General features: G+C 41.7%; 1 protein-coding gene across 6 annotated transcripts in view; it reads left to right on the top strand.

Annotated features, from left to right (window-relative positions):
- PLCH2 (phospholipase C eta 2) overlaps positions 1–19,287 on the top strand; it is a 334,059-nt gene that overhangs the window by 30,557 nt on the left and 284,215 nt on the right. For 5 of the 6 annotated variants that reach the window (XM_031962993.1, XM_031962998.1, XM_031962991.1 and 2 more), the window contains exon 2: positions 15,900–16,356. In XM_031962993.1, coding sequence (XP_031818853.1) covers positions 16,242–16,356 — 115 coding nt within the window. In that variant the 5' untranslated portion in view covers positions 15,900–16,241. Of the gene's footprint in view, positions 1–13,151; positions 13,221–15,899; positions 16,357–19,287 lie in introns of those variants that run through there. The other variant, XM_031962992.1, reaches the window with a different exon arrangement.

The raw sequence follows: 19,287 nt of genomic DNA, 5'->3' as shown, positions 1-19,287 counted from the left end.
AATCTGACCTGGCCTCAGACACTAATGTTCTTTGCCTCAACTTCCTCATCTGTAAAATGAGGGCTAATGATAGCACTTACTTCCCAGGGTGGTTGTAAGAATCAAAGGTAAAATCTTTAGAACAGTGCACATAGTAGGTGCTATATAAATGTTAACTATTATTATTAAAAAGCTGTTGAGTTTTTATAAATCCATGCTATTTATTATTATTTGTCATTTTTATGGAGGAGATAGCAATTGAAAATGAGTACTATTTGAATGGCGTCGAGTGCAGAAGATTTGCTAACCAAGGGAGAGATTGTGACAGGGGAAGGGGAGCCCCGTGAGATATGATAGTGGAAAGGTAAGTAGGGCTGTACCAGGTTGTAGAGAGCCTTGAATGCCCCAAAGGAATAGGACCAGATGATCCTTTTCCTATATTGTTAATTGATAAGCTTTTTTCTGCATATGTTTTCATATTCTTGTCTGGAGAAAAGAAAACTGGTACTTGGATCTCTGAGCTCATTAAAGGGTTTATGGAGAAAGGAGAGACCAGAAGCCCCAACAAGACAGTGATATTTTGCAAGGAAGGGTCCAAAGGCCTATGGCTTCTTAAGAGAGCCAGGTTCTCTTCGCCCTGTAGCACACTGGCCAAAGTTGTGCCCAATTTCTTTCCTCTCCTTTTCATGATTATTAGGAAGCTGAGGCTAGGAGTTCTATGACCAATGGACACCCACGGGACTGGCCCGTCTTGACTGGGTCATTCATTGTCTTTGGAGAAGGAGCTGGGACTAAAGAGTATAATGTGCTGGTATGCACCCAGAGCCAGTCTGTGCTTGTGAGGTTTTGGCATCCCAGGTGCCCAATTAGTTAGAACTCCCGCCTCCACGTGGTAGATTTCTGGCTTCAGTCTCCCCCAAAAAGGTAGCCTGGAAGGCAGGGAGTTAGGAGGCGGAGGCAGGTTGAAGACTGTTGCCTGACTCCAGAAGGATGAGGTCATTGTAATGTGTCAGCTCTGGAAGGCCCCTGCACCCACACTTCCCCTGGCTCACGTAGAGAGAGGTTCTGCTGAAGAGGAAATGGGGGATGGATCACAGAGGCCCTGGGGCTTGCTGCCTAAAAGGCAGGAGGCATGGGGCTTCTGGGAACTCAGGGCTGGTAGAGGTGACATAGAGGAGGGTATAGGATCACCAGACTGAAAACTTGAAAAGACTGAGAGATGAGAAGAGAGTCCCGTACTAATAGCTTTGGGAAGGACTTGGGTCACCTAGATGTTATCTAAGAACAGGGTTTTGTGTGTGTGTGTGTGTGTGTGTGTTTCATGGGCCCATTTGTCTCCAGTGAAGTCTACGTACCCTTTCTGAAGAAATGCATAAAATAAAATACATAGGATTACAAAGGAAACCGTAATTTTGAAATGTTAAAAATTTGAAATTTGTGTTTTAAAAGTTACCCAACTGTCTTTTAAAATCTAGTTCCTGGGCATCAGGTTAACAGCCCCTGATATAAAAGCAACCCTCCTTTTACAGAGAGGAATCACTTCACTAAAGCCTGAAGGGGTCAGAGAGGAGAAGCAATTTGTTCAGTGAGGTCATACAGACAGGATGTGGTAGAGCCAGGATTCAGATAGAACAAAGACATACCAGTCGGGTTGTACCCCGCTTCCCTGTCTCAGTGACCCTAGAAAGGCCCAAGAAGGCATTAATTGTGGGTGCTTGTTGGGAGTCAGGATAAGTAGAAGATGCAAAAAGGGTGACGCTCAGCTAGTATCAAGAAGAATTCCCTAATAATTAGAACAAATAAAAAGAGGAAAGGGCCAGAGAGAGAAAGGAAAGAAGAGATAGAAACAGAAGGAAAAAAGACAGACAGAGAGACAAAAGGAGAGAGAGAGAGAGAGAGAGAGAGAGAGAGAGAGAGAGAGAGAGAGAGAGAGAGAGATTACAGAAAAAATTTTTGGATAGAGCAAGAGATCAAGTGGATAGATAGAACAACAAATAGAGTAGATAGGTAGATGGAGAAAGATGGATGGATAGATACATTATGAATTAAAAGGTAGCTTGCTTGTCCTTTGTCTAGAAAAAATACTAAAATGGTATCACCATGTTGAAGTCAAAGTGTAGTGTATCTAACTGTGGCTGATCATACCATCATGAGCTCGGAAGGCTTTGCCACACATCAGGCACAAATAATCCACATGAACATTTGGGGTAGAGTCTCTAATTTTGATCATCTCTCACTTCTTTTGAGCTACTTCAATTCTGCGTTGTTCATAGAGCACAGCACCTTCCTGGTGAGGGCACACCACGCTGGGTGCCCCGTGCCAGTGTCTCCCGTGTTGTACAATGGTGGCCAAACTTAGAGAGACCTTGAGGCTGTCTTTGGATCACTTCTTCTGACCTCCATGTGAGCTCATGTCTTATATGAGTTCTCCATTAAATAGTCTTTTAGGCACTTGAACAATGAGAAACCCCCCAGAGTTATACTTTCTACAGTAGAATTTGAATGCTTGGTAGTTTAGCTACTAAGGTCAGGTAGGTAGACAAAAAGAATTGAGAGTGGATAGATAAAGAGCGATGGATGGATAGATAGAATGGATAGATAGAGCACTTCTTAAGCATTTCCTGTATATTAAGTACTGTGCTAAACACTGAGGAGAAAAATATAAGCAAGAAAGATCATCCCTATCCTCAAGAAGCTTCCATTTTATACAAGCCATTCTCTAATTGACAAATGGTCAAAAGATATGAACACAAATTTCAGATGAAGAAATTAAAACCATTTCTAGTCATATGGAAAAATGCTCTAAATCTCTGTTTATCAGAGAAATGCAAATTAAGACAATGCTGAGATAAAATTACACACGTCTCAGATTGGCTAAGATGACAGGAAAGGATAATGGTGAATGTTGGAGGGGATGTGGGAAAACTGGGACACTGATACATTGTTCGTGGAATTGTGAACAGATTTGTGGCAGCCCTTTTTGTAGTGGCTAGAAACTGGAAACTGAATGGATGTCCATCAGTTGGAGAATGGCTGAATAAACTGTGGTATATGAAAATTATGGAATATTACTGTTCTGTAAGAAATGACCAACAGGATGATTTCAGAAAGGCCTGGAGAGACTTACACGAACTGATGCTGAGCGAAATGAGCAGGACCAGGAGATCATTATATACTTCAACAACAATACTATATGATGACCAGTTCTAATGGATCAGGCCATCCTCAGCAACGAGATCAACCAAATCATTTCCAATGGAGCAGTAATGAACTGAACTAGCTATGCCCAGAAAAAGAACTCTGGGAGATGACTAAAAACCATTACATTGAATTCCCAATCCCTATATTTATGCACACCTGCATTTTTGATTTCCTTCACAAGCTAATTGTACAATAATTCAGAGTCTGATTCTTTTTGTACAGCAAAATAATGTTTTGGTCATGTATACTTATTGTGTATCTAAGTTATATTTTAATATATTTAACATCTACTGGTCATCCTGCCATCTAGGGGAGGGGGTGGGGGCGGGAAGGAGGTGAAAAATTGGAACAAGAGATTTGGCAATTGTTAATGCTGTAAAGTTACCCATGTATATATCCTGTAAATAAAAGGCTATTAAATAAAAATTAAAAAAAAAAACATATATTGGTCAACCTGCCATCTGGGGGTGGGGGGGAAGGAGGGGAAAAGTTGGAACAGAAAATTTTACAAGGGTCAATGCTGAAAAATTACCCATGTATATATCTTGTAAATAAAAAGCTATTAAAAAAACAAAAAAGGAATTGTGAACAGATCCAACCATTCTGGAGAGCAATTTGGAACTATACTCAAAGGGCTATCAAAATGTGTATACCCTTTGATCCAGCAATGTCTTTACTGGGTCTGTATGCCAAAGAGATAATAAAAAAGGACCCACATGTGCAAAAGTTTATAGTGGCCCTTTTTGTAGTGTCAAAGGACTGGAAACTGAGTGGATGCCCATCAGCTGAGGAATGGCTGAATAAGTTATGGTATATAAATGTTATAGAATATTAGTGTTTTTGTAAGAAATGACCAGCAGGATGATTTCAGAAAGGCCTGGAGAGACTTACAGGAAATGATGCTGAGTGATGTGAGGAGAATTAAGAGAACATTGAACATAGCAACTGTGATGGACTTTTTTCTTTCTTTTTTTAAAATAGCTTTTTATTTTCATAATACATGCAAAGCATAGTATTCCACTGTCTAGTGGAAGTGAATAGAGGGGTGGCCTCTGAGAATCAGAAAGACCTGTCTTCTGCAGTAAATGCAAAAACAGAATTTGAACCCAGACCTTCTGGCTACAGGACATTGATCTAGTCTTCCACATCTGTTTTAGTGCTTTATCATGAGTTAGATGTGACCTTGGAAATGACTAATCTGGGATATTGTTTGGCCTGATTACATATTTGTAACAGCTTAGTTTTTCTTTTTTTCTCTCCATGGGTGGGAGAAAAGAAGGGAGGAGGGAAAGAATTTGAAACTAAAATTTTAAATTAATTTAAAAATTAGAAATTAAAAAACAGAAGTGGCCCTTGACTCTTTGGAGATCAATGTCAATGGAGGTAGGGTGCTTACCAGTTCCACTGATCTGGAAAGTCATGTGCCATCCCCATTGTCTCTCCTGGAACATGAAGCCTTTTGCTATCTGGTACCAATCTCCTTTACCAAGATTTTTGCACCTTCCATCCAAAGTGATCTGCTTGCTGCTTGCCCCCATGGGCAAGATGGGATATCCCATATCTCATGAGCTGTGAGTCCTTTTAAGATGCTCCACACATGAATGACCATCAGGAGAACTCATTCAAATATTTTCATTATTATATCTATAATCATAATCTGAGATCAATGATCTTTGATGTTACTATTGTAATTGTTTGCATCTTTGGTTGATGCAATAGAAGTATTTAGGAATTAATACCAACTTAAATTTTTGAATCTATATCTCAATCAAAGAGCCATTTTTACCCAAGATATCAGAAGGCATCAGAACTGAAAATATCTCATCAGTTGTATTAATTAGCGTTGAGAAGGGTGGGATGCTCAGTTATGTTTTTGCACATACTGTACCTCATGCCTGGAATGCTCTTCCTTTTCACTGCTGCCTCTTGGAATCCCTAGCTACCTTCAAGTCAAGCATCATTTCTTATTGTTGTTGTTTGTCCTTCATTTTCTTTTTTCTTTTAATTATTCATTTGTTTCTTCATTTATTTATTTTTAATACCCATGCTTTATGAATCATGGTGGGAGAAAAAAATCAGAACAAAAGGGAAAAACTATGGGAGAGAAAAAAAACAACAACAACAGAAAAAAGAAGTGAACATAGCATATGTTGATTTACATTCAGTCCCGATGGTTCTTTTTCTGGATGCAGATAGTGTTTTCTATCCCAAGTTCATTGCAATTGCCTTGGAAATCCTTCATTTTCTTTTTTTCTTTTTTCCCCCACATTTTTTATTATAGCTTTTTATATACAAAACACAGGCATGGGTAATTTTTCAACATTGACCCTTGCAAAAACATCTGTTTCAATTTTTCCCCTCCTTCTTCCCACCCCTTCCCCTAGATGGCAGGTAGTCCCATACACGTTAATATATTAAAGTATATGTTAAATACAATATATGTACACATATTTATACAGTTATCTTGTTGCACAAGAAAGATCAGGAAATCCTTCATTTTCAAAGAGAACCAATGGCATTGTGGGGTAATGTCTTGACTTGTTCATGTATTAGATTAAGTGAAGTCAGTTAGGTGGGGCCATAGTATATAGAGCACTGGGCTTGGAATCAGGAAGACTTATCTTTATGAGTTTAAATATGATCTCAGATACTTAATAGCTATGTGACCTTGGACAAGTCATTTAACCCTGTTTGCCTGAGTCCCCTCATCTTTAAAATGGGCTGGGAAAGAAAATGTGTCGCTGCCAAGAAAACCCCACATAGAGTCAAAAGTGTCAGACATAACTGAAAAATGACCCAACAACAACAAAGGATAAATTGGGTGACCTGAATTTGACTCTTGCCTCATACATTTAATAGCTGGGTAAATCATCTGATCTCTCTGGGTCTCAGTTTCCTCATTTGTAAAATAAAGGGAGTGGATTTATCTCTAAATGTGATTTTCTCACTCCATGAATCGCTACAGTAGAAAATAGAAGATAACCACTTGCCATGGCCCTGCCTTGGTATTCACCCAGTAAACCTTACCCCTGACAGGCCCAAGGCAGAGTTAAGAGTTTGAATAGTCAGGTCCCTCTCCTGCCTGTCCACCTTCATCTTAGTCCTATTCCTGCCTCTGAGTCTCTGCTCATGTCGTCCTCCCCACTGGGAATGCCTTTTCCTTTTCTCTCTGGTTCCCAGAAGACTTCAGCAAGTCACTAGAAACTGTGTTTATAGCGGGGGGTTGGTGACATCTCCTGACCCTTTCTGGGGGTGGTAAGGAGGGTGCCAGGCTCCACCTTCAGCCATGTGCTGCTGCTGAAATTCCCAGCCTCCGTCGGCCTGCTTTACCGGCCTGGTATGTGGAATATGGGGCAGAGCCTGTCTGGGCCTGTCTCTGCTACCCCAAGCCTTCGCAGGCATATTCTCCACAATAGAAGCATTGTCACGGGAAGAAGGGGTAGACAGCGAGCCAAGGAACCCTTTCCTGGGAGTTTTAATCCCCTTTTTTGGGTGGGGGCCGCCTCCGCATCCCACCCCCATATCTCCACACCTTCAGGGCCTGATATCCGGCCCTAAGAATGGCCACATTGCCCTGAATCAATCATCAAACCTCCATCCCCAAGACCTGAAGCTGTGCATGAAGGAAGTCGACTTTTTTGTCCCAACATGAGATCTGGAGGCTGTTGGGCTGGGGCAGGGCTGTTCAGTGTATGAGTAGGGCCAGTTCCTATCAGACAAATACGGTAGCGTGGCAGGTTTGTCCTTGACAATATTGTTTGTCTTCCATCTTCTTTTAACCTTGAGTTAACAGCCCACTGCGGGCTCATGCTAAATTAAATTATACTGTCAGGAGTCATACAGCTAGGAAGTGATAGTTACATTAGCTGTCCCCTCCAGGTTTGCATTCTAGGATCCAGAGGTCCTGAAATTCTAGGATTTGCAGATACTAAAATTCTAGGATATTAATATACCACAATGCGAGGATTCTGGGATTCTAAGATTCTAAGCTTTTAGCTCCAACACATGCTGGTTGGGAGACCAAGAAAAATTACTTGGCTTTTTAGTGCTTTAGGAAATTCTTCAAGATTATATGTTTCATATATTTTAACATATATAACATATATTGGATTGCTTGCCACCTAAGGGAGGAGGTAGAGGGAAGGAAAGGAGATTTGGAACACAGAGTTATGCAAGGGTCAATGTTGAAAAAAATCTATGGATATGCTTTGAAAATAAAATAATAATAATAAAAAAGACTATATGTTTCATAAAAAGTGGAAACCAATTTTGGTAGAGGGAATTTTCTTCAGTGAGAATTCCTTATTTCAATGAAATCACAGATCAAGTCTCTGTTTTTATCTTTATGGATCTGGAATTCTAAGATTCTAGGATTTCAGCATGCCAAGATTCTAGGATTTCAGCATGCCAAGATTCTAGGATCCTGAGATCTTGGGATTTTAAGGTTCTAAAATTTTATGATTCTAGTAAGATGCAAAGATTATAGGATTTTGTGGTTCTAAGCTTCAATAATTCTAAAATTCCAGGACATTACAATTCTAGGATACTAGAATTCTTAGAATCTTACCCTACGACTTCTCATGTTGTAGTTTCCTATGGTTCTGCAGTTCAGTAATTCTAGGGTTCTACAAATATTTTATTCTAGTGTAACTTGCTCTCTGGGATCCAAACTTTTTTGGCACCAACCTTTTCTGTCTCATTCTCCCAAGGGAAGTTGCTACTATCGAGGGCTCTAGGATAAATGGTTGTATTCCAATTACTATAGCCTATGAGCCCCCACTAGTGCTTCCTGCTATCAGCCAGTAGATACAATTATTTTAACAAAAGCATTTACTAAGATAGCATATAAGAATAGTAGATACAGAGGATCTCCCCATAAATCTGGTGTGTGGTTTTCCATAATTGTACACAGAAAAAAAGTCGGCTTGAACTCTTAGAGTAAATTATTTGTGAGATACAGGTAGAAACCATATGTGGCAAAGGTAACAAGAATCCTGAAAGTCCTTTCCCTCTTCATAAAGCTGTCAAGTTAGGTTGCCAAGACCTCTTTCTTGCCATATTCATTTCAGTTGCAGGGACCACACTTCTTGAAGCTGCTTTCTCTCTTGAGTATCTTATCTATATCTGTCTGGAGTGTATATCTTTGTCATCCACAAGATGTAGTATTTTCTGCTGACCCACCAATTTCCCTTTAAAGGCATGAGAATAATAAGGGGTTCTTTTCCATAGGATAGTTCAAGTTTATAAAGACTTAGAACTCTTGAACTGCTAAATATTGTATTCCTTCTTTTGCTGCCAAATACTAGAGACAAATTCCTTTTCCACCCAGAGGTCTTATTCCATATCTGTTCCTAATCTTGAAATAGCTTTTAATATGGAAGTTAGAGCACTGGTCCTAGAGACAGGAAGATGAGGTAAAATCCAGCCTCAGATTCTTACTGTGTAACCCTAGGCAAATTATTTAATCTCTGCCTCAGTTTCTCCAATTGAAAAAACAGAATAATAATAAAACCTTCCTCAATGTGTTGTAAAGATCAAATAAGATGTGCCTGACACATGTTCATGTTCAGTTATTTCAGTCATGTCTGATTCTTTGTGACCCCATTTGGAGTTTTCTTGCTAAAGATACTACCGTGGTTTGCTATTTACTTCTTCACATAGTAGATGCTACATAAATGCTTAATCCTTCCCTCACTTCCAACAGCCTTGAATCCTCAGGACTTCTCTATTTATATCTGTCAAAAAATTATGGCTCATTTGTTTTCTTAGCCAATTATATTACCTCCTTAACTCAGTCAGAGAGGTTTTTGAGCCTCATAAAGGGATCAGGGTGTAGACATATCTTATTTTGATATTAAAAACTCATCATGTGTGACCCTATCAACTGAGCAGAGGTGGAGGGGTATTGTTCGATCACATCCCATCTCCCTTTACCCTAGCATTATAAAATCACTGAGTTCTAAAAGTCACACTTCCTAGGACTCTGTGATTCTCGGATCCTGATTCTCAGATTTTGAAATGAGAGTCTTTTAGGATTTTGAGTGTAGTATTCCAGAATTAGGATAATAGCAGATATTTATATAATGCTTCAAAACCCTCAAGTTGCTTAATATCCATTATCTCAACCGAGCCTCCCAACAACCTTGAGAGCTGGGAGTACGGCGTGTTATTATATGATACAGCAGACCTGGAATCAGAGAGCTGGGTTTACCTTCTACATCTGCTGCCTGTGACCTTGGGCCAGTAGATTTAGCTCTCCAGGTCTTGATTTCCTCATCTGTAAAATGTGGGGAGAGATAGAGTAAGATTTCTTCCAGTTCTAAATGCGTGATCCAATGACCCATATGTTGTAGCTAGGCAACTGGTTCTCAGAAGGGATGAGCGGCCTGCCCATGGACACCCAGCAATTGGCAGAGGTGGGATATTCTCGACTTCCTGACTCTCTGGATAGGGGAAGGTTGACCAGGTGATTCTAGTTTATAATTACTAAAATGGTGAGCTGAACAGAGTAGGATTCTAAGGTTCTCTGAGAGCTGCCAATGGGAGCTTGTTCAGGGGAAGGAAACTGGCTCTTTCTTTTCTGGCCTCGGGGCTTCCACTGGGGATGCCAGGGGAGGGTGGGGTCTGGGACTGAGGGCTACATTTCCTGGGCCCTCCTATTTGCCCGGAGGCCCTGTGGGGGAGGAAGGGAGGGATGTTTGGAGGGACAAGCTGTGGCTTGTGGTCTTTACCTTTTTAGAAGACTTGGTAGGGAGCACCAGATATCAGGAAGTCAGAGGTAGCAACGGAGAGGAGAACTCAATCTGAGCTTGAGGAGGGACTGGGGGAGGAGTCCCGTGGGCTCATTTCCAGGGGTAGGAGAGAGCAGTCTGCTCCTAGAAGCTGCCATCCTCCCTCCCCCCCCCCCCCCACCAACTCCACTCCCATTTCCCATGTCACTTCTGGGACCCAAATCCTATAATGTAAGACTATATTTCCTGCTGGCTCCAGTCTGGGACAGGCTTAATCTTAGGTCCTGGCTTCCTCACTCTTGACAATTTGGCCAAACCTCCTTTCTTCTTCAGTCTTCTTCCTCCTCTTCTCCCTCCCCTTCCTCCTTTTCCTATCGCTCCCCCTCTTCCTCCTCCTGCTACTCTTCTTCCTCTTCCTATTCTTCATCCTCTTCTTCCTCCTTTTCATCCTCTTCCCTCTCTTCTTCCTCCTTCCTCTCTCTCCTCCTCTTCTTCCTCCTCCTCTTCCTTCTGCTACTTCTTCTCTTCCTCCTCCTCTTTCTTTTCTTATTCCTATTTTTCATCCTCCCCCTCTTCCTTCTCCTCTTCCTCTTCCTCCTCCTATCTCTCCTCTTCTTCCTCTTTCTCCCTTCCTCCTCTTCTTTCTCTTCTCTATTCTAAAGAACCTTTTTCTTTCCATTAGGGAATATTACAGTCAAACTGGAGATATAAAATAAACATATAAAATATAAAATAAAAAAATAAAATAAAATAAAAATAGATAATTTCTGCCCTCTGCTAATTAATGACAAAATCAGTGTTACAGGAGTTGGGGTAGGGGTAGGAGAAACATCTGGGGGAAGCTGGTGGAACAACAGAGGAGGCTGCCGGGAAGAGATTGGGGTTTGATCTGAGAATGGTTTCAGCAGTTGGAGAGGGGTCTTGGTAGAGGGGAAATAGCTTAATTCTGCCCTTTGTCCGGAAATAAAGGAAGAAGGTCTTGGGACTAAATGAGGTCTCAGTGGTACACTGGAAAAGAGGGCTAGATTTAGTTTAGGAGAGCTGGGTTTCAATCTTGGACATTCAATCCATAATCATTTATTAAATGCCTACTGTATGCCAGGCACTGTATTAAGCTCTGGGGATTCAAAGAAAGGAGAAAACATAATTCTTGATCTCAAGAACTCATAATATAATGGGAGAGAGAACATGAAATTAACTATGCACAAACAAGTTATATACAGGTGCTGGGTTGGGAAGAACAGAGAGAAATCTTCCTTGTGTGATCTTGGGCAATTCCCTTACCCTCTCTGAGCCTTAGTCTAAAAAATGGAGGGAGCTAGATTAGGTGACTTCTAAGACACCTAAGAATTGTAAAGGATTCTAAAGTGAAGATCCTCTAAGTGAGATTCAATCCACAGACATTGTTTAAGCAACTACATGAAGCTGCGACAGAATAGATCCAGGTCTATTGTCAGGAAAATCTAAGTTCCAATCTAGCCTCAGACACTAACTAGCTGAGTGACCCTGAATAAGTCACTTAACTCTGTCTGCCTTAGTTTCCCCATATGTAAAATGAGCCGGAGAAGGAAATGGCAAACCATTCCAGTACCTTTGCCAAGAAAACCCCAAAGGAAATCATGGAGACTCAGACATGACTAAAATAACTGAAGAACAACAAAAAGGACAAAACTTGTCCCTGCCCTTAATGACTTTACGTTTTTTCAGAAAGTAAAAGTTCTCCTCCAGGATTTAGCACAGGACCCATATTCTGAGGGAGAAGTGATGAACTCATGGTGCCCAATGAAACCCATATTTTTAAGACGTGGCCAATACAGGAATTTGTTTTGTTTGATGATGAATATTTGATGCAAGATTTTATTTTAATTTTTAATTTCAATAAGTTATTTCCCCTCTACCAAGACCTCTCTCCACTGCTGAATGAATAAGAGGGAGAGAAAAAATAAATGCTTGTTAATTTAAAAAAAAAAAAAGGCCGGGCTTATCCTGTGATAAACTTTTCCTCTTTCTACCTGAGAGAGAGAAAAAAAAACAACATTATAATATCTATCAGCAGCCCTCACTTTCAGGCTGTCTAGACATTTTGGGAGTTCCAGCTCCCAAATTCAATAGTTGTATGATTCCAAGGAGAAAGTTTAGAGTAATGGATGTACTATAAGAGAACCTGAGTCCAAATCTCACCTCTGACACTTACTACTCTATGACAAGTCATTTTTATTGCTCCAAGCCTCAGTTCTCTCATCTGTAAAATAAAGTCCTTTCCAGCTCTATATTTGTGATGAGGACTAAACCAGTGCAGTCAAACTCACAAACTAATAGAAAAGGGAGCCCTTAAAACCATCCTTATACTTAGAAAACTACATCATAATATTATCCATTTATTTATAATTTAATTTATTTTATATTTTATTATGATTATTTATTGTATTTTTATTTTGTTAAATATTCCCTAGTCATATTTTAATTCCATTTTAATCAGGGCAAATTATGCTGCGAAGTGTTGTGTTTTATACTAAGGGACTAGTTGACATCCAAAGTCTCCCCAAGACTATTACCTTAGGATTCTAATTTGTTTCCCCTGGGGGTGAGTCCTTTGGTTGTTGGGGAATGGAATGGAGAGAGTCAAGTTTAGTTTTATGTGTCTCCTGGGGAAGGAAAAGGAGTATATGTGTGAATTTTGTTCCATGTATGAATTGTGAGCGAGGGCATCCCGAATCTATTAGAAATCAGACTAATATGGAAATATGTTTTACATGATTAGACCTACATAACTGGTGTCAGATTGCTTACAATCATAAGGAGAAGAGGGAAGGGGGGAGATAGTTGGAATTAAAAATTTTGTTTGAAAAAAAAAAGGAATATTAAAAACTGTCTTTGGAAAATATCATTGAATTGGCAATTGGAAAAATTAGAAAATTTTATTGGAAAAAATATTATTTTAAAAAGGAAGAAGCCTGAATAGGGTTTAAGGATGGGATCCCAGTTCCCCTTTTCTCATTGAGGAGAGTCTGGACCAAGAGGGTGACCTTTGCTTTACTCTCGGGAGTGTCTTTATTTCACAAATGAAAGAGATTTGGCTTAATTTGTCTGACTGGGCCCCTATCCTCTCAGCCCAGTGAATTTACATTCCCAATGGTGATCCGGGTGCAAAGCTCTCCCTACAACAGGACAGGGCGTGTTGGGGCAACGCTTTGGTTTTCAGCTTTCTGCTCTGCTTCCTGCTGCTAATTAGACATCGGAGAAGCCTGGATGGAGAGATTCAGTGAGGAGCAGCTGGAAGGAGCCCAGGGTGGGGAATCCCTCTCCCAGGTGACTGATGGGGGTATTGGTGAGGGTAAGGGACTGGGATGGCTGGGAGAGGAACCCTGGTAAGAGAGAGCTCCCCATAAATAAAGGGGTAGGGATGAGCAGGCCAGGGAGAATGGGGAGAGAGTTGTAGAACAGGCCACAAGTGGTAGAACAGCTTTAGTGGAGTTAGGAGAAAAAGGGAGAAGAATGGGATAGGAGGGAGATGGAAGAGAGAGGAAAAGTATCCGGGGGAGGGAGAGAGGGAGAGGAAAAGGACAAGGAGAGAAGATGAAAGGACATGAGAGGAAAGGGGAGAAAGGAAGTTGAAGTATTCAAAGGAGAAATGGTGATTGACAGGCCAACATGTGTGTGTGTGTGTGTGTGTGTGTGTGTGTGTGTGTGTGAGCGAGCAAGAGAGAGAGACAGACAGACAGACAGACACAGATAGACAGAGATAATAGAGACAGACAGACACAGATAGACAGAGATAATAGAGACAGACAGACAGAGACAGAGATAGACAGAGAGACAGAGACAGGCAGAGAGAGAGACAGACAGACAGATACAGAGAGAGAGAGAGAGAGAGAGAGAGAGAGAGAGAGAGAGAAAGAGAGAGAGAGAGAGAGAGAGAGAGAGAGGCAGAGATAGACAGAGAGACAGGCAGAGACAGAGAGAGAGATAGTCAGTGTGATAAACTGAGTGGAGAAGGGGTCCAGGGGCTGGGAGTATTTGCTCTTGGGACTCCCTAATAGAATTGGCCAGGGTGATTCTTGATTTGGCAGTGGTGTGTATTGGGAGGAAAGGTGTCCTGGTCTTTCTGGGCATCAAAACCCCTTTAAGCAAGAGGGGAGACTACTGGGCTCCAGGGTCTGGAATTTTCAGGTCTACAGGTGGTTTTTATGAAGGGAAGGGCAGAGAATTCTCTGTATCCTAACAAGGACAGTTGAAACTCTAGCTCTCATAAGCCATGGTCTGGGAGTTACATCTGAACATGTGTGTGGTTCAGGAGGAGAGATCTGAAATGGGAGGGAGTAGAAACTCCTGGGCTCACTTTTTCTTTTTGCCTTTTGGGTACCAAAGAAAGGCCTTCCTGATCTCCCAGAGCTGCCAGGGTCTCTGTACCTTAGCTCTCTATGATGAAATCTTCCAACTCAGCCTGGCTAGCCCTATTAGTACAATCAGAAGAGATAGATGGTCACCCTGAGAGAGACAGAGATAGAGAAACAGAGACAGCAGACAGAAACAGACAGAGGCAGACAGAGGTAGAGAGACAGACAGAAACAGACTGATAGAGACAGAGACAGAGACCAAGAAAGACAAGACAGAGACGGACAGAGACAGAGTGTCTTTGTACATGTGCTCTTCCATCTGCCTGTTCTTTTCCTGCTGGGTCAGCTCTCTATGGTTCTCATTCTGTTGGGGGTTCCCCCCATCAGGCACTTTCTCATCTCATTTTTGAGCACCCACACACATACATTCTTGTTCTCCACTCCCTACCCAGCGCCCTCAGGATGCCCTGTGCTCACCTACTTCCTTTTCTTGGCATCTCACCTGGGCCTGTCTTTCTATCACACATCCTCCTTCCCAAAATTTTGCCGTCATCCTCACCTCCCTGAGAAAAACTCCAAATTCTGGAGATAAAGCAGACCTCAGAAAAGCCAACAGAAAATCCGACCTAACTGACCTAATTCTCTCTGAATTGTCTGCTTCTTTAGTCTGCCCATCGATTACTTTTTAAAATCAACCCGTAACTAATAAGTTCCCATCATGTGTCAGGGATGCAGAATCAAAAAGGAAACCATCCCTGAGGAATACCTGGTTCCTGTGACAAACCCTCCATTGAGGGAATTTCAAGCTGCAGAAGAGGTAGACTGCATTAGATCAAGACAGAGAGGGTCTAAGTCATGGTAGGGGAAACAGTGCTGAAGAATGAAAGGGAAGACTTCAAGGTGACTCACTAAATATTTATGAAAATTGCAGAGGACTGAGGCTTATGGGTATAAAATCAAGAACTGAGTAGGAACAGAAGCTGGGCTTGAGTTAGGAGGTTCTCGCCAGAGACCCTTAATTGGGCGCCCGCTCCGAGCGGGGTGAGATGCTGGGAATGGGTATGTGTTATCTGGATGGACGGGGTACTTGTGTACCAAGAGAATGCCTGATGTGAGGCAGGGCAGGGAAATCCAGCAGACATCTCCATTGCCTTCTTGGTGCTATAGACTGGACTTAGTCATGGGAAGGTGGGGAGCCAGTCGAATGCAATCCAACAAATGATTTTTGGTAGGCTCCTGTATATCAGGAACCCTGCTGTGCTGTGCTGTGAGGATACAGAACCCAAACTGAAGAACAATCCCTGTGCTCGAGAAGTTTATATTCTACTGCGAGGGAGAGAGCTGGTGTGTCTGTGTGTGCATCAGTGCAGTGCAGATTTGTGTACATTCATGCACCTGCATTTGAGCATAATATATATTATGAAGATACATGCATATGTGTAGTGTGCATACATGTCTCTATATACATGCTACCTGCAAATAAACAAATAAGTGACTTCTGCAGTGTCACCTGGCTAATCTCTGCTACAGACTTTGAACTTGTCGATCCTGACTTCAGGATTGACTTTGCCACCTAGCTGCCTCCAAGTGAGGCACTATAAAAGAGGGGTGACTTACTAATTTATGGTTTCTCTCTTGTTGGTTTTTCTAGGTGTGAGACAGGACCAGGTTCTAGACTCTGCTGAGGATCTGGAAGCAGGGAATCCAACACTTGTTGACTGCTGAAGATCATCTCTCCCTCCCAGAATCCGGCCCTTTCCTGCCCTTGGATGGCCCAGGAGAACGATCTTCACATCAGCCCTGAATCCTGGGTTTGGATCTACATTCACGTTCTGGTCTGGTTCTTTGAAGAAGCTGAGCAGGATCCTTCCTGGAGGTGATGTGGGACTACCATGTCAGTTGGGAATAAGAAAGGAGGCTTCTGGAGGAAGATTTGACCCATCCATAAAGAAGAGGGGCACAGAGCTCGAACTTCATTGAACTGCTGCCGGCCATGGCACACACTCCCCCAATCCTGTCTGTCAGTCCAGTCCTGCAGCCCTGGGAACCCTCATCCCCATCTCCAGAGAGCCTCAGGCGGTTCCTGTCAGCCAATGTTCTACCTGTGGGTGAGTGAAGCGCTTTCTTCAGATTGGGAACTGGAACAGTCTTCTAAATTTCTTACTTCTGACTTTGTGGTTGTTGAGCCCTTTCTCTTCTCCCTTTATGAGAAAGGTGATACTGCAGCCTACTTGGCACAAAGTGGATGTCCCAGGGGCATTATTGTGCCAAGGGAGGAGATGGGGCAGCTTTATGACTAGCAGCTGGTGAATGAGATAGTATGGCCTGAGACATAGGCGAGACCAGAGCTTTGTCATTATCATAGTGACTGCTGCCAGGGTTAGAGTTATATAAGTCCTTTACCATCCCACTTCCTGATTTCTCCAGAGGAAACCATTTACTTAAATCATTGCCATTCCTGATTTCTCTCTCTTTATTCAACTGAATGTGTTGATGGGAAGAGTACATGGTTTGTTGAAGGAGCATATTGCCTATGAGAAAAGAGCCGAGATGGATGCCTCTCCAAAGGCTGGGGTAGAGTGAACATGATCTTTTTGGTTGGTTTTTAAATTGTTTTATAGATCCCTTTTTATATTATCTTCTTTCCTTTTTGTGTTCCCCCTGACAGAAAGTTCTCTTTTATAATAAAGAATAAAAGAGAAAAAGGCGGTTCAGCAAAACAAACCAATAATTGAAAAAGTCTGAAGTTAAAGGCAGTGTTTCATCCTCACTTACATAAAAAAGGGTGGAAAAGTGTCTTCTATCTCTTCTTCAGGGCCAAGCTTAGTTATATGATTTCAAAGTATTTAATTTTAGTTGCTTGTTGTTCTTTGCGTTTACCTAGTAATCATTGTGCATTTTGTTTTCCTGGATCTATTTCATTCATTTTGTATCTGTTTCTTTAAATCTTCGAATGCTTCTCTGTAGCCATCGTATTTGTTGTTACTTAGGCTCTAGGTACATTTTATTATGTTCACATGTTTCCATTTGTTTACTGTTCCCTAACTTATGGGTATATACTTAGTTTCTAATTCTTTGCTGCTACAAAGAGGGCTATGATCAATATTTAGGTGTTTGTGGGGAGTTCTCTCTTTATCATGGACCTCTCTGGTGAATGTGTCTTACAGTAGTAGCATCTCTGGGTCATAGGACATGGACATTTTTGTCACTTTCTTATCGTAATTAAAAATGGATTTCCAGAATGGTTAGACTGCAGTATTAACAGCTCCACCAACAATGCATTAGTGTGCTTATTTTTGTATATAACAATTCAAATATTGATTATTTTTCTTTCTAATTTTTGCTAATGTAAAAGTGAGCTGGAACCTCAGAGTTGCTTTTAAAATGCATTTCTCTTATTATTAGTGATCTGGGATAGCCTTCTATGTGGTTATTAGTAATTGTTTACATTTTTTTTCTTTTGAAAGCTATACCAATTTGTTGTCTGAACGTGATTCTTAAAGGTGATAAAAACACATCGGCTCTTCCTCCCGCTGCCTTTTTTAGATATCAGCTATGAATCCTGGGGAGAGAAAAATCTGGTAATCTGTTATCTCTAAATTACAGGTTCTTATCCAGGCAGGCTGAGGATGCACTATGTGACTGACCTCAGGAGGGTTGCTTGATATGTAGAGAATGATGCTTCTGGTCTTAGGGAGGGTATTGGGATAGACCACAGTGTATACTTAGGGATCCCTCTGTGAGACATGCGCTCCCCATAGCAATGAAACTTTCCTGAACCAATATTCATAGCCCAGAGAGAAAACTTGCTTAATAAACTAATTCTTCTGAGGCTGCTTTTGCTCCCCTGAGCAAGAAGTTCTGCACTAGGTAGGGAAGGTCCAGGGCTTAGCGAAGATGGAAAGCTGAGATACCTCTCTCCATTCTTAGTGTCCTATATGAATCTGCTCTTTTGGGGTCCCCATCGGGGGAGAAAGAGATTGAGGTTTCTTTGGGCTGAAGATAATAAGGAAGCTTTGTCTTGTTTTATAGGCTTTATGGGCAGTGTGTGGTCCGGCTGCTACTATAGAAACTGCCATAGGTCATATTCATTTTTATATGCCCCGCTCCCTGCTCCTGTTTCATCCTATGGCTGCCTGTTTTACCCTCGGGATCTCTGATAATTGGTCCCATAATCACTGAGTGGATCACCAGTGGTCATGAGGTAGAGGAAAGGGATTCTCATAGGAAAACTGTCCTCCTGAATAGAGCTGACCTTGGCGCCAAGAACTGATGGTGAGATTGATCAACAAGTCAAGTAAACAAGCGTTTAAGTTCCTACTAAATGCCAGGCACTGTGCTAAGTTCTGGGAATACACAGGAAGGCCAAAATAAACCAACAAACCAGCTCCTGACCTCCAGGAGCTCAGAACCTCTGGTCTGAGGGGAAGCATGGAAAGAAAGAGTTCTGCCCTAAGGAGCCCTGATTCTGAAGTGGGAGACATATCCTTGCCCTTGGTTTCATTGAACACACTCACAGTAAACAGATGGAAAATGCTTATAAAGCACCCTCCCCATCGGCATCTCTGTTGACCCTCAGTAAGTATGAGGTCCCCTCCTCCCACCGGAGGATGCCATATCATCACCCTCCCCAAGTTTTTATGAACTGCCTTGCCTCCTGCCCACAGGGGCATGCTTAGTACTGCTGCTATTCATGGAGAATGAATGAGTTCTCTGTCCTTGGAGGGCAGGGGTGATGTGACGCCATTGGATGTGGGCTTTGAGCTGGTTTTTCAAGAGTGGGATTGTACTGTGTTGAGGACTTCATACTCTCTGCCCTGTTCCTCACTATAGGCAGAAAGGAAAGAAACAATCATTTGATAGGCACCTACTATGTGTCAGGCACTGTGCATGCTCTTTACAAATATTATCACAAATTGTGATCCTCGTTCTCATTTTACAGATGAGTAAAGTTAAGTGACTTGCCCAGAATCACATAGTAAGTGTCTGAGACTGGATTTAAATTCAGATTTTTTTTCTTTTTTAATAATAGTTTTTTT

This window comes from Sarcophilus harrisii, chromosome 3 (genome assembly GCF_902635505.1).
Source record: "Sarcophilus harrisii chromosome 3, mSarHar1.11, whole genome shotgun sequence".
Lineage (NCBI taxonomy): Eukaryota > Metazoa > Chordata > Mammalia > Dasyuromorphia > Dasyuridae > Sarcophilus > Sarcophilus harrisii.
The sequence above is the reverse complement of the archived record's forward strand: the minus strand, read 5'-3'. Positions and strand labels throughout refer to the sequence as shown.